Genomic DNA, 16398 nt, shown 5'->3' on the forward strand with positions numbered 1-16398 from the left:
TTCCCCTTTGATTCATGTGGTGGATTAGAACTTTAATTTGAAGTGAATTAAGCTAAATACAAGGCTGTTCTAACTATTTTAAGGTGAGTTTTCGTTCTCCTTCCTATGGTTGAGCTTCTATGAGTTGTAACCAAGTTGTAAAAGATAGAACTTGTGAGTTTTGAAAGAAAAACCATGTTTCTGATGTTGTGCCATGGTGGGCTATTTATGAAGCTATTTCTAAGTTAATTAATGGCTTATTATAATTCTAAGAGGCTTATATATATGCATTTTTGATCGTGTCTCATGTTTTAAAGGAAGAGAAGCTTAGAGAGGTGTTGTTGGATTAAGAACTTGTGAAATAAAGTTTGAAAGTTGTAGTTGAGGTGCTTGTGGCATGTGGATTGTTATGGGGTCATTATAATATTATGTTGTGGCTAAAAATCATTAGGGGTAATGGAATATGTTGTGATTAATGTTGCTAACAGAATTGGAAGGAAAAGGAGTTTTAAATCTATAAATTGTTTAATCGTAAACTGAGCTTGCCACTTGTTGTACTATTGTTTCAATTTTTAGGATTGTTCTTATGTTGTTGAGGGATAGAATGGTGGGATTGGTTGTTAATATTGTTAATATTGTTGTTTGGTGCTGTTTTGAATTCGGGGAAGTGCGAAAATGTAGGGGAAGTGCTGCCCAATTTTTTGTAAGAGAGCTGTTAGCTTAGAAATGCGTTTTGAGTTCTTCCATGGCATTAGCCGTAGTTCTAATACCTTGATGTAGGTTGAAGTACTGTGGACAATATATATTAAGTTGTTAGCAACAAAGGTAAGTAATGGCTAGCCTTTCTTTTTTTGGCATGATCCGTAGATAGTAAGCGCTTGTAGAATCTTAAAGAAAGAGAACTATTGTTTAGAGCTATCATATAAATGTAATGTTTGTAGATATGGTGTTGTATCTTTCGAGGGATTTCTATCCGCTCCTTAGTTCATTGTTAATAGAAGAGTCAGAAAGAGACATGGTGACACCTCCATATATTTCAGTTTACACATGATATACAGCATGATATTTACATATATATTTTTCTTTAGCTTGGCCTCTTGGTCAGTGAGACAGACATGCCTGGCCTACGGGTCAGTGAGACAAATTACCTGGCCAACGGACCAATGAGACAGATTTCCTAGTCTTATGGTCAGTGAGATATATAGATTTTACAGTTGCCTGGCCACTTGGTCAGTGAGATATATAAACTATTATATTGCATTTCATATGAGACAGATCAGGTGAGATATTCATGGCATTCTTTGGCCTCCAGAGTATATTGTTTTCTGTTCAGTTTCTGTTTCAGTTATAAGATTTCTTACACACTTGGTACATTGTTTCGTACCGACGTCCCTTTTGTTGGGGGCGGCGCATTCATGCTAACGAGTACGGATAGACAGATGTGTGCCGATCGACCTCCCCGATGAGACGGGACACGATATCAGCTAATTGGTGAGCTCCCTTTGTTCGGAGTTGCCAGGTCTTTTGGAGTCTTACTTTTATGATTATAGACTTGATGGGTAGGTCGGGGCCCTGTCCTAGCCATGACATAGTTATGCTTTTCTTAGAGACTTGTAGACTAGTCCTGTTTATAATGTGTCTGTGTGATAGCCTTTCCTGCTTGTATATGTCTGTTTGGGTACTGTTGGCATTGTACGATCATAGCAGCATCGTCGGCTTGCTCAATTGTGTATACATGTTTCGGGTGTGTGTGCCCAATTCAGACGAGATAGGTAGTTTTTATATATATCTAGATTGCAGCCTTGTCGGCTTGTTAGTATTGTATGTGTGAAGGTAGGGCCGGTCGGCCTAAGTTGAGGTTGCCCCTTCAGAGTTACAGATTCAGAGTGGTTCGCTCGGGCTGAGTGTGGCACCGAGTGCCATCCACGCCTCTTTAGATTTGGGGCGTGACAAACTTGGAATCAGAGCAGGTCTGTCCTAGGGAGTCTACAAGTTTATAGATGTGTTGTGCACCACATTATATAAATAGGAAGCTCCAGGGCATTTAGGAGTTAGTTACCCTTCTTTCAGATATAAATCGTGTTGTAGAGCCAAGTCATAAGAGGTTTAAATTAAACTTACCCTTTCATGTTTATATACAGCTATGCCGGTGACTAGGAAGGCTGCAGCTGGTCGGAGAGTTGACATGACAGCTTGTGAGGGGAATAGTAGCGCACACCCAGTAGAAGGGGCCCAGTCTGAGGCCCAGGGTGAGACCCCTTCGCAGCCCACATCGACTCCTCCACCACCTGAGGAGCTTTCGAGGGAGGCAGTACCTCCGGTAACCCCTCCCGCACCGATAGATCAGGATCTTAGGAGTGCGGTGCAGTTATTGACATAGCTTGTAGCTACTCAAAGGCAGCCAAGAGCACCTACGGGAGCAGGACCCACTGAGGGGCCCGGCAGTTCGAGGGTTCGTGAGTTCCTAGCACTTGATCCCCCAAAGCACTCAAGAGTTAGGCGGGATGGGGATCCGTAGAACTTCATTGATAAGCTTCACTGTATTTTCAGGGTCATGCATGCTACTGAGACTAAGGCGGTTGAGTTAGCGGCTTTCAGGCTTCGTGATATAGCCTTCTTATGGTATGAGGGATGAAAGCATGCTAGAGGTCCTGAGGCACCTCAAGCGTGTTGGTCTGAGTTTTCAGAGGCCTTCCTTGACCACTATTTGCCGTTGGAGATACGAGAGGCTAGAGTCTATCAGTTCTTGACTGCTCAGCAGGGTAGTTCCAGTGTTTATGATTATTGCCTTCGATTTGATTCCTTAGCCAGATACGCTCCATCCTTCTTTAATTCATCGAGGGCCAGCATTCACAGGTTTATAGCAGGGTTGCACCCCGATTATGTTGAGGCTTGTAGCACTGCGGCGGTGAATGATAGTATGGACATTGCTCGTATTCAGGCATTCGCGTAGAACTGCAAGGATCGTAGATGTCAGCAGCGGGTGACCGAGAGGATAGAGAGGGAGCATCATAAGAGGGCTAGGTCTACTGGTCAGCAGGGTAATAGTCGAGGGAGTTTCAGACCCCAGTATCAGGGCAGGCCATTTAGGCCACCACTACCTCAGTCTCAGGGATACAGGTCAGGGTATTACTTTTCATCTAGACTAGGTGAGAGCTCCTGTGCATCAGGGTCACAGCAGAGGGGTCCAGGCCAGACCAGATCACTACCATAACAGTGTGGTAATTGTGGTAGAGCGCACTACGGGCGATGTCAGTATGGGTCGCGGGCTTGTTATACTTGTGGCAGCCCAGATCACTTTGTGAGAGAACGTCCCTAGGGGGGACAAGGTGGAATGGCACAGCCGACTGGTTCATTAGCAGAGTCATCTGCATTAGTGCGTCCTTTTGGGCACGGGTCTCAGTCGTCGACTGGTAGTGGCAGAGGCAGAGGCAGAGGCGGAGCTTCTAGTGCAGGCGGTGCTCAGAACCGCATCTATGCCTTGGCAGGTCATCAGGACTTGGAGTCCTCCAGATGTTGTGACAAGTGTTGGTGAGCCTATTATTACTAGAAAGATTTATCGGGGTTGTTTAGTAGTTATTTATGGTCGTCAGACCCTAGCGGATCTTATAGAGTTACAGATGGTCAATTTTGACGTTATTAGGGGTATGGATTTGCTAGCTTCTATCTACGCTAACGTTGGGTGCTAGACAAAGATTGTTACGTTCCACTTCCCAGGGGAACCAGTTTCGGAATGGAAGGAAAATACAGCTTCGCTGAGAGGTAGGTTTATTTCCTATCTCAAGGTGAGGAAGATGATTTCGAAGGGTTGTATCTATCATATAGTTTGAGTTCAGAATGTAGAAGTCGAATCATCGACTCTTTAGTCTGTTCCAATGGTTAATGAGTTCCTAGATGTTTTCCCAGATGAGCTTCCAGGTATTCCACAAGAGCAGGAGATTGATTTCGCTATAGACGTGTTACCAGATACTCAACAGATATCCAACCCTTCTTATAGGATGGCCCCTTCTGAGTTAAAGGAATTGAAGGATCAGTTGAAGGATTTGCTCGAGAAGGGCTTTATTAGAACTAGGACATCGCCGTGGGGAGCTCCAGTATTGTTCGTGAGAAAGAAAGATGGTTCGCTGCAGATGTGCATCGACTATAGGCAGTTGAATATGGTGACGATTAAGAACAAGTATCCACTTCCAAGGATAGATAATTTATTTGATCAGTTGCAGGGTGCCAGATGCTTTTCAAAGATAGACTTGAGATCAGGTTATCATCAGGTCAGGGTCAGAGAGAAAGACATTCCGAAGACGGCATTCTGGACCAGATATGGTCATTTTGAGTTTCTTGTTATGTCTTTCGGGTTGACAAATGCTTTAGCAGTGTTCATGGACGTGATGAACATCATATTCAGACCTTTCTTAGACTTGTTCGTGATTGTGTTTTAGATGACATTCTGGTCTATTCTCGATCAGAAGCCGAGCATGCAGGTCATTTGCGTTCTGCACTCAGAGTTCTCCGGGATTAGAAACTGTACGCGAAGTTCTCTAAATGTGAGTTCTGGCTGAACTCTATGGCTTTTCTTGGGCATGTTTTATCAGATGAGGGCATCAGAGTTGATAATAAGAAGATAGAGGCCGTGAAGACTTGGCCTAGACCCACGACACCGACGGAGGTTCGTAGCTTTTTGGGTTTGGCAGGATATTATAGGAGATTTGTAGAAGGCTTCTCTTCTCTTTCAGCACCATTGACGAAGCTGACTCAAAAGGTAGCTAAGTTCCAGTGGACAGATGCTTGTGAGAGGAGTTGAAGGACAGATTGACTTCAGTGCCAGTTTTGACACTTCTAGAGGGATCTCAGGGGTATGCTGTTTATTGTGACGCTTCGGGCGTCGGATTGGGTTGCTTATTAATGCAGCATGGTAAAGTGATTGCTTATACTTCTAGGCAACCCAAGAAGCATGAGAAGAATTACCCGACCCACGACCTGGAATTAGCAGAAGTGATTCATGCACTTAAGATCTGGAGACATTACTTATATGGAGTTCATGTTGATATCTATACAGATTATAAGAGCCTTCAATACATCTTTAAGCATAAGGAGTTAAAATTGCGGCAGAGGCGGTGGTTAGAGTTGCTGAAGGATTATGATGTGGATATTATGTACCATCCAGGAAAGGCAAATATAGTAGCAGATGCTCTCAGCCGCAGATCTATGGGTAGTTTGGCTTATTTGCGGGTCGAAAAAAGGGAGTTAGCCCATGAGCTTCATCAGTTAGCCAATTTGGGGGTCAGGGTGATAGACTTAGATGATGCAGGAGTTATTATTCTGGATACAACAACAACATCCTTAGTAGCTGAGGTGAAAAAACGTCAGTATGAGGACCCTTAATTGACCTATTATAGGGATGACTCCGCAAAAGGAGAAGTCACCATTTGAGATCACTAGAGATGGAGTTCTCAGGTATCGAGGCAGATTGTGTATTCCCGATATTGCGGGGTTAGATCAACAGATTATGACAGAGGCTCATTACTCCCGTTATTCTATTCATCCAGGGTCGACGAAAATGTATCATGATATCAGAGAGATTTACTGGTGGAATGGAATGAAGAAGGAAATAGCCGAATTTGTATCTTAGTGTCCTAATTGCCAGCAAGTGAAGGTTGAGCACCAGAAGCCTGGTGGGTTGTTGCAGGATATAGACATTCCGACCTGGAAGTGGGAAGCGATCAAGATGAATTTCATTACAGGCTTACCTCGTTCTCAGCGTAAGTTTCATTCTATTTGGGTAATCGTTGATAGGCTTACAAAGTCAGCACATTTTTACGCCAGTCAGGACTACTTATTCAGCTGTGGATTACGAGAAGTTGTATATTAAAGAGATAGTGCAATTTCATGGTGTTTCAGTATCTATTATCTCAGACAGAGGCACACAGTTTACAGCTAACTTCTGGAAGTCATTCCAGACAGGTTTGAGGACGTAGGTGAACCTTAGTACAACATTTCATCCCCAGACAGACGGGCAAGCCGAGTGTACCATTTAGACACTCGGAGATATGCTACGAGCATGCGTGATAGATTTTAGAGGTAGCTGGGATGATCATTTGCTGCTTATCTAGTTCACGTATAACAATAGCTACCATTCTAGTATTCAGATGGCCCTGTACGAAGCCCTATATGGGCGAAAGTGTAGATCTCCTATCAGATGGTTTTAAGTTAGAGAATCAAAGTTGATACGACCTAGCTTGTTACAACAGGTAGTTGAGAAATTTAAGCTTATTCGGGAGAGGCTATTAGCAGCTCAGAGTCGTCAGAAGTCTTACACAGATAACTGACGGTGAAATTTAGAGTTCCAAGTAGATGATTGGGTATTCTTGAAGGTGTCGCCTATGAAGGGTGTTATGTGATTCGGTCAGAAAGGTAAGCTTAGCCCCAGATACATTGGCCCTTACAAGATTATGCGTAGAGTGGGCCAGGTGGCCTATGAGTTAAACCTCCCTTCAGATTTGGAGTCAGTGCATCCAGTCTTTCATGTATCCATGCTGCATAAGTGTATCAGAGATCCTTCCAGAGTTGTACCAGTTGATGATGTCCAAGTTACAGAGCAGTTGTCATACGAAGAGGTTCTCGTTGACATACTCGATCGCCAGGTCCGCAGATTGAGAACCAAGGATGTAGCCTCAGTAAATGTACTTTGGAGGAACAAAAATGTTGAGGAGATGACTTGGGAGGCAGAGGAAGATATGAAGTCCAGATATCCACACTTTTTTCCGATCTCGGAGGAGATTCAGACCAGGACATCCCTGCCTACGTTGTGTGCGTAACAAGCAACTAGTTACTATTGTTGGTCGTGTAAAGCCATTGTTATTATTGATTGTTGTAGCACTGTGTGGCATTTTATGGTTTGGTTGGCTGCGTGACGGGTTGGTAGTAGTACACATAGTAGTATTACAGATACAGAGGAGACTCTGCCAAATCTATAGATCTTTGAGAGTTTAACATTTGAGGACGAATGTTCCTAGGGGGGGGGGGGGGAGGGAGGATGTTACATCCCGTATTTTCGTCAACATATAAACAACTAGGTTGAGGTGGAAGAATGTACTTAATCATGAGGAATGAGATTTTGGGCAAATAAAAATGAGCTGCTTGCTTACCCTACATGCTTACTTCGCCAACGTACTTTTTGTTCTACTTGCTTGAGTACTTAACACATGTCACGATTATTAAACGTGGATGAGACACGTGTTTAAAGAGATAAAGAACTGCAAGTGACTCCTACTAACTAAGCAAGTAGGTGCATCACCTACTTGCTAAAGGAAAGGCCACAATTCATTCTTCAAAAAGGCAAGGATAGGGGCAGCCAAAAGGGACCCCTTAAAGGGGCTGATGCACCTCATTTCTCACTATCATTTTCAGGTTGTAATACACAAGAAAAAACCACGAAAGTTTCTCTCTCAAACTGACCATCCCTCTTTCTCCCTTAGGGTTCTTGAGTTGTTCTTCAATTCTCTTGCAAAACAGCCCATAAAATCATCTCCTCTCTTCTAGGACATCAAGTAATTGGAAGATATTCAGATTGTGAGAGACATAAAACATCCCATGGAAGTCCTCTCTAAGGGTTCTCAAATCAACCCTAGGTAAAATCAAGTTTACTAAGTGATTCGGGTGCCATAACTTCTGAGGTGGTTGCTAGTTCCCCTTTCTGAATCATGTGGTGGATTAGAAGGTTAATTTGAAGTGAAGTAAGCTCAATACGAGGCTGTTCTAACTATTTTAAGTTGAGTTTTCGTTCTCCTTCCTATGGTTGATCTTCTATGAGTTGTAACCAAGTTGCAAAAGATAGAACTTGTGAGTTTTGAAAGAAAAACCATGTTTCTGATGTTGTACCATGGTGGGCTATTTATAAAGCTATTTCTAAGTTAATTAATGTGTGACTATCATGCTAAGAGACTTATATATATGCATTTTTTTTTATCATGTCTCATGTTTTAAAGGAAGAGAAGCTTGGAGAGATGTTGTTGGATTAAGAACTTGTGAAATAAAGTTTGAAAGTTGTAGTTGAGGTGCTTGTGGCATGTGGACTGTTATGAGGTCATTATAATATTATGTTGTGGCTGAAAATCATTAGGGGTAATGGAATATGTTGTGATTAATGTTGCTAACATAATTGGAAGAAAAAGGAGTTTTAAAGCTATAAATTGTTTAATCGTGAACCGAGCTTGCCGCTCGTTGTACTATTGTTTGAATTGTTGGGATTTTTCTTATGTTGTTTAGGGGCAAAATGGATGGGATTGGTTGTTGATATTGTTAATATTGTTGTTTGGTGCTGTTTTGAATTCGGGGAAGTGAGGAAATGTAGGGGAAGTGCTGCCCAATTTTCCATAAGAGAGCAATTAGCTTAGAAATGTGTTTTAAGTTCTTCCATGGCATTAACCGTAGTTCTAATACCTTGATGTAGGTTGAAGTACTGCGGGCAGTATATATTGACTTGTTAGCAACAAAGGTATGTAATGGTTATCCTTTCTTTTCTTGGCATGATCCGTAGATAGTAAGCGCTTGTCGAATCTTAAAGAAAGAGAACTATTGTTTAGAGCTGTCGTAGAGATGTAATGCTTGTAGATGTGGTATTGTATCTTCTGAGGGATTTCTATCCACTCCTTAGTTCATTGTTAATAGAAGAGTCAGAAAGAGACATGTTGACACCTCCATATATTTCAGTTTACACATGATATACAGCATGATATTTACATATATATTTTTCTTTAGCCTAGCCACTTGGTCAGTGAGATAGACATGCTTGGCCTACGGGTCAGTGAGATAGATATGCTTGGCCTGCGGGTCAGTGAGTCAGATTGCTTGGCCGATTGGCCAGTGAGACAGATTGTCTAGCCTTATGGTCAGTGAGATATATATATTTTACAGTTGCCTGGCCACTTGGTCAGTGAGATATATCAAATATTTTATTGCATTTCATCTGAGAAAGATCATGTAATATAATCAGGGTATTCTTTGGCCTCCAAAGTATATTTTTTTCAGTTCAGTTTCAGTTTCAGTTATATGTTGTCTTACATACTCGGCACATTGTTTCGTACTGACGTCCCTTTTGTTGGGGGGCACTGCATTCATGCCTACAGGTACAGATAGACACACCGATCGACCTCCTTAGTAGACAGGACCTGATATCAGCAGATTGTGAGCTCCCTTTGTTCGGAGTCACCAGGTCTTTTGGAGTCTTACTTTTGTGATTATTGACTTGATGGGTAGGTCGGGGCCCTGTCCCGACCATGATATAGTTATGCTTTCCTTAGAGGCTTGTAGACTAGTCCTGTATATAATGTGTCTGTGTGATAGCCTTTCCTGCTTGTATATGTCTGTTTGGGTACTGTTGACTTTGTATGATCATAGTAGCCTCGTCGGCTTGCTCAGTTGTGTATACATGTTTTGGGTGTGTGTGCCCAATTCAGACGAGATAGCCAGTGTTTATATATATCTACATTGCAGCCTTGTCGGCTTGTTGGTATTGTCTGTGTGCAGGTAGGCTCTGTCGGCCTAAGTTGAGGTTACCCCTTTAGAGTTGCAGATTCAGAGTGGTTCACTCGGGCCGAGTGTGGCACCGGGTGCCGGCCACGCCTCTCTAGATTTGGGGCGTGACAGTAGTGGAAAAGAAAACAACACTATTCAATGCATGAACCGTTAATTTTTCTTAGTAATTCAAGAACCTAATAATTTCTCAAAATGCAAAATGGTTTTTTGAGAATAAGCCTGGCTATGAAGGTAGCATGCTTTGGCTGTGTGCAACGCGGGCCTTCCTGAGCGTTCCCTTTGTATCAGTGTGTTGAACAAGTTTTTCAATATTTAATGGTGATATTCCCCAATATTCCTAGGCACTGATATAAATCAGAGTTTTGCAGTAATTTAATAGCCAATAAATTCCTTCCTCAGTCTATCAAACTAGATGGTGATGGCCCGTGCCTGCACGAGCCCAATGATATAGAAGCTGCAACTTTAATTTTTGATTAACTTTGTTTTGATATGTAAAATTGCAGATAGTAGAAATTCCTGCAAGGAAATGACTCAAATCTGATAATGACAAAATTCTATTCACTGTTAGATATTATTTACATACAAAAACGAAGTATCAATTTTTTTTTTCAATAAATTGCAAAAGAATAAAAATAATAATACAGATCACAATGAAAATCTCACATGTTACACTCTTTAATATCCTCATTAGTGTGCTTATACACACAATCTTGCTCATGACACTTTCCATAAAGGCAAAAGAACCTACAAACAGGCATCCCTAGACTTATCATATTGATGTAGAAACCCACAGCATTACCCTTCATACACAGTGAGCACAACCAATGCCTATGAACAGTCTGCCTAAAACTTCTACGTTAGCCAATAAATGAACCATCACCTCCTTGATTAGGGATGTTGACACCTAGTTTTTGACCTCTCATAATTTATTTAATTGCCCAGAGTCCTTGGATATTAAACGGAGTGAATATGTATTTTTCTACGAGTCGAAATGATTTTACAAAAATTATGTCGATAGTACTTTGCAATTTTTTGGCGAAATAGCTTATATAATACTATGAATCATTTTGGAAATTAATTTACATGTTTTGCAGCAATTATGATATATTTGCTAAATTTAATCAAGGGAATAATTTAAAATAATTATTTATTTAATTGTTTAAATTATCAAAAATCAATTAGCGAGTATTTTACTCTGTTTAATTCAAGGGATCTGATTAATTAAATGAATTAATTGTAACGGTTCGCTTTTTGCGTGGTGTTAAGTCATAAAAGCTATTACGAACTTAGTGGTGCTCTTTCAGACCTATTTTTTGAAAAGAGTCGCCACCTAATTTTTAGGAAATTAGGAAAACTGGGGGTAAAGGGTTTATTCAAATATCGTGAAAAATCCTTTGTAATCCAGAGTTCTAGGTAAGGGTTCTGATAATCCCCTAGGGAAGGTGTTAGGCATCCCAATATTAAGGATCCGTACTATACAGTTGACCTTTAAATTCCAACATATGAGTATTTGCATGAACTATCAATTTAGTGTTTATTCTCGCAAATTGTTTTTGTCATTTTGCATATCATTTTGAAAAGAATTTGAAGATGTTCCTTTTATAAATAAGGTACGTAGGTTCAGATTTATAATATCCGGGTAAAATAATTCCCCCTTTTTTGTCTGTAAGGGTGATGTATTTCGTTTGGAAAATGAGTATAAGATTATTGTCTTTATTTGAAAAAATGTAAACTTATTACGTTTTGAAAATGTCCAATTTTGTTCATGCTTGACTCATACTTTATTTGGTTCGATCCGTATAACACGTTTGGAACACTTTATCCGAGAACTCATATGTATACGAATGTATTTGTTTTAGGCAATGCATTATTTTGAGACAATTTATGAAATTGGTTTAGTGTTTTGGACTTTCATAGCCAACATTTGATTTTTTGGAAGAGATCTACCTATTTTGGGCCCAAATGAGTTTGTTTAAAGGCTTTAGGGGTGTTCATACACGCCCCTTTTTTGTTTTCTTGTAAATGGGCTTTGGCTCGAAATATCCTCTTTGTTTTTGGCCAATTCTGGCCTTGTCCATTTTTGCCAAAAATCAGCAGGGTTTTGGCCCCAAATTATACCAAGTTAGTCATAAAACACTTACCTATTTTTATCCTTTAGTTCTAGAAAACAAAACTCAGTTTTGGATTTGGAGAACCAACTTGTTTAACACATTTGCAATACTCAAAGCTTTTTGAAATACTCTTTTCATTCTCTTGTTTTAAAGATTTAAAACCATGTCAAATAGTTAATTAATCCGCTTTTAAGTTATCAAAAATCATTATGCTAAATCCGGGTTTTCGAAAGAAGTGGTTTGGGGACTTAGAGTCAATCTAGACTGCATAAGTACCATTGTCCTAAGACTACTAGTTCACACAATAAGGATTCCACTATGACATGAGTTTGTACAAGTTTTACAAATACATAAAAACTCAAAACAAAACGAAGGAGAGGACATGAGCAATGATGTAAAGACTAGAGGCGTACCAAGCCCCTAGCCTGCCATTTTCACCCATGGCTAGGCCTTCTGCATGCCAAGCTTTTACTTCGTCTTTACGGACTCAATATCTCCGAGAAAAGAATTTTCCTTATTGGGCTTGAGGCCCAATAGGCATGGCTGACCCAACCCGATTGGCCATGTGGTGAGGGAGGAAACAAAAGGGGAAATCGATTAGTTTATAATTTTTGAACTTATCATGACTATTGATATTTGGCACAAATATCTAGATTTAGTGTCATTTGCACTTCACTTCTTAGCACTTTAATCGCAGTTTTTAATGCAAATTGTTGTATATGGGCTTATGTTGGTATGCTTGTATGAATATGTACAACAAGGACCAATGGAGGGCATTCCGAGCAGTTTTTGATTGATTCAAAGGCTTTGCACGTTGATTGAATGTTGGGAAGGAAGTTCCAGTACTTGAAGGCAGAATCCGACTACTGAAGGGTCTCATGCACTGGCCATGCATCGCACAGCCAGCGCACAAAAACCCCATCTCTGAATCTCAGACAGGCCATGCATTAGCCATGCGCTGCACAAGCAACACACAGAGGAGATCATGCACTGGCCATGCGACGCATAGCCAGCGCACAAGCGGCGTCAGTTGTCCTACTTGGATTGGGATTGGGCCAACTTATCTTATATTTACCCTAGCGTATAAATAGTTGTTTTTAACATTAGAAAGGTTGCTTGGACAAATTTTGAGACTAGGGACACTCTTTCTAGTGTTTTATTCCTCTTCTATTATTTTTCTTTAGATTGAAACCCCATGTTATTCATGAATTCTAGTTTTCATTCTCGAATCATGTGTAACTAAACACCTAAATTCTGGGGTTGTGGTTTAGCCATGAATATTGACGTTTGACATGTATTTTAATCTTAGTAGTTTGTTCGTATGCAATTGTTTCTTTACTTCTGTGCTTGACTGCTTGATTGTCCGCGCAACAGTTGAGCCCTATTTACTAATTGATATACGTGCTTGGGAAAGGCATTGTTAGTTTAGATAAGGAGTAAAGAGATTGTGATTTGATTATCCCTAAATTTGGGCTAGGATTTTTGATTAGGATAGGAATATACTTAGTTACCGCAATCAATTATTTACCGTGCTTTTATTGTGTTCTTGATAAGATAAGACCATAGGAATATAGGAGGCGGATTATCTTGAATCGCCGAGTAGTGATTCAGAAGAATCTTTGCGAGATTAACAATCCGGTTAATTAGCAATTGTGAACAAAACTGCTAAGGTAGAATGCTTGAATGACTCAATAGGATTGGTGAACCAGCCATGACCCTAGAATATCTCTAAAATCTTGATAAAAGCAATTGTCAAAGTCGCTCATAGCACAATTCTAGTTTACATTGTTAGTTATTTAGTTTTCAGCATTAAGTTACAAAACAAAACAAACTCTTATTTATTGCTTGCATATTTAGTAGCAATAGTTTATTTTCGTGAAAGTATTGGTCATAAGTCTCTGTGGGTTCGACATCCGATTTTATATAATCACTATATTACTTGTATGACCACATACACTTGCGGGTGCATTTGGACGCAACAAGTTTTTGGCGCCATTGCCGAGGACTTAGAAATCAATTATTTTTGCCATAATAAATTGTATAGATTTATTTATCCAAGTATTAACATCTTCATCTTAGCTGCTACTTGATTGCAGGTACTTTACTCGAATGCGAAGGACTGTGAGTCAAAACAATCTTGAGGAATTCGATCCTGAGCCTAAACGTACTTTCAGTCGGCACTGGAGAGATTTGAATTTATTGCAGAACCCGTAGGCTTTAGCAGAGTTACCTGTGGTAATGGCTAATAATCCACCAGCGAAAGTGAGAGAGGTTGCAGTGCCTCGTGTGGTTGATGTAACTTCGAGCATTATCAAGCCCACCATCGAAGGGCATTTTGAGCTGAAGCTTCCCATGATTCAGCTACTTCACTCTAGTGGGTAATTCACGGGAATGTCCCATGAGGATCCTCAACGTCACATCCATACTTTTCTGCAGATTGTGGATACTTTCTCTACTAGAAGGGTCACCAAAGAATATGTGCGGCTGACACTGTTCCCCTTTTCTCTATTGGGGAATGCAAGTAACTGGTTATTAGCAGAGCCCGCAAATTCTATCACTTCATGGGATGATTTGGCGACGAAATTCTTGACAAGGTTCTTTCCACCAGCAAAGGCAACTCGACTCTGAAGAGAGATCATATCATTCAGGCAGAAAAGTGGGGAAAATTTGTATCAAGCGTGGGAGAGGTTCAAAGGTCTTCTCAGAGATTGCCCTCACCACCATCAGACGAATGAAGTTCTGGTACACACATTTATTGAGAGTCTGGATGCCCAACATAAGTCATCACTAGACACTGCTGCAGGAGGGCAGGCTCTTGATCTAAGCTATGAAGAACTATTCACACTATTGAACAGGTTTACTCAGAGCACTCCAGACTGGCAGGATGATGCAGCTAGCAGTTCAGTTAGGAAGGCACCGGGTGTTTTTGAAGTGGATAATTTTACAACACTATCAGCACAGATTGATGCCATGCGCACTGAAATTAAGAAGTTAACTGCTGCGCAAGCTCCACTACAGGTGCATGCAGTGCAACAAGCCATCATTATTTGTGAATTTTGTGGAGAAGGTCACAACAGTGAGGAATGCCCTGCAAATCCCCCATCCATATAATGTGGGTAATGTAGGCAAGAGGTAAGGAAACAACAATCAATACGGGAAATCCTATAACCCAAATTGGAGGAATTACCCGAATTTCAGGTGGAGTGACAACCCAGGTAATCAGAAACGAACATCGACCAAAGACTCGCTCCTCGAAGCACCCCACGAACAGTATAGGAGAGATGATGAAAAAGATGATGGGTGATATGCAGAAGATGATGATAGACCAGTAGAAGTTGATAGCAGATAATCAGAATCGCGATTTGGCTGTGCGGAATTTAGAGAGGCAGATAGCTGGTGCACAAAATACTAGACCACTTGGAGGACTTCCAAGTGATACGGATGTGAATCCCAAGCCTTATAATATTGTGACTCTTCGAAATGGGAGAGAACTTGAGGAAGCGACTCCAAAGAAAACCAATCGAGTAGAAGCTGAAATAGAGAAGATTACCGAGGAGATGATTGAAGAAGAGAGGGTAGTCAAGACACCAGTAGCAAAGCAGCCATAGCCCATGGTTGCAAAGCCACCACCTCCATTCCCTCAACATTTGGCAAGACAGAAAGAAGAGGCTACTTACAAGAAGTTTCTTAATTTGCTTAAGCAGGTACACGTGAATGTCCCGTTGGTTGATATGCTGCAGAGTATTCCAAAGTATGCTAAGTACATCAAAGATATTGTTGCAAACAAGAGCCGATTCATAGAGTATGCCACTGTTGCACTTACTGAGGAGTGCACTTCTCGTATTCAAAACAGGTTGCCCACTAAATTGAAGGATCTCGAAAGTTTCATGATTGAGATTTCTATTGGGAAGCAGGTTGTTACTCGAGCACTATGTGATCTCGGTGAAAGTACAAATTTGATGCTTCATCTATCTTCAGGAAGCTAGGTTTAGGAGTACTCAGACCAACCACTATAGTTCTTCAGCTGGCAGATAGATCGTTAGCAAGACCCGAAGGCATTATTGAAGATGTATTGGTGCAAGTGGGGTCGTTGATAATTCCTGCAGACTTCGTGATTTTGGACTTCGAGCTAGACTTGGAAGTCCCATTTATTTTGGGGCGTCCATTCTTGGCCACAGGGGGAGCACTTATTGATGTATCTACTGGGCAGCTCACCATGAGAGTACATGATAAAGTTGATGTTTTCAATGTATACCAAGCTCTGAAGATACCTGCAATCTATGCGGAGCTGTCCGCCATTACTGCTCTGAAAGATGATACGCGAAGGTCCCTTATCACTTCTCATGATCCATTGGAGAGAGCCTTAGTGGGTGATGATATTTTTGGTGACTCGGCGGCGTTTGAGATGGCGCAGATTCTGGATATGGCGAGTATTTATATTCATGTAGGCGAGTTTGAGCCTTTAGACAAAAAAATGGCAGTAACTCTGAAGTTATCAATTGAAGAGCCTCCAAAGTTAAAATTGAAGCCCTTGCCCGCACATCTTAAATATGCAATCTTAGGCGAGGGTAATACCTTACCGGTGATGTTAGCAGCAGAGTTGACCGCCGAAGAGGTTAATATTTGTCTGGAAGTATTGAAGTCTCACAAAAGGGAATTGGGGTGGCAGATATCTGATATTCAGGGAATTAGCCCCGCGCTATGCATGCACAAGATACTCATGGAGGATGATCATAAGCCTAGCGCACAGCATCAATGGAGACTGAATCCTGTGATG

General features: G+C 41.0%; 1 protein-coding gene and 1 non-coding gene across 2 annotated transcripts; one reads left to right on the plus strand and one right to left on the minus strand.

The window, feature by feature from the left end:
* The first annotated feature begins 13859 nt into the window (after window positions 1-13859).
* LOC132044083 (uncharacterized) lies at window positions 13860-15229 on the plus strand. Its single transcript, XM_059434572.1, has 4 exons — window positions 13860-13999; window positions 14081-14215; window positions 14270-14697; window positions 14967-15229. Exons 1-4 carry the CDS (start codon window positions 13860-13862, stop codon window positions 15227-15229), a joined length of 966 nt encoding a protein of 321 aa, XP_059290555.1.
* Window positions 14241-14347, minus strand: LOC132044084 (small nucleolar RNA R71). The gene has a single exon (XR_009412022.1). It is a non-coding gene; the product is annotated as a small nucleolar RNA R71 (small nucleolar RNA).
* Window positions 15230-16398: the final 1169 nt, after the last annotated feature.

Source organism: Lycium ferocissimum, unplaced genomic scaffold (assembly GCF_029784015.1).
Source record: "Lycium ferocissimum isolate CSIRO_LF1 unplaced genomic scaffold, AGI_CSIRO_Lferr_CH_V1 ctg3488, whole genome shotgun sequence".
Classification (NCBI taxonomy): domain Eukaryota; kingdom Viridiplantae; phylum Streptophyta; class Magnoliopsida; order Solanales; family Solanaceae; genus Lycium; species Lycium ferocissimum.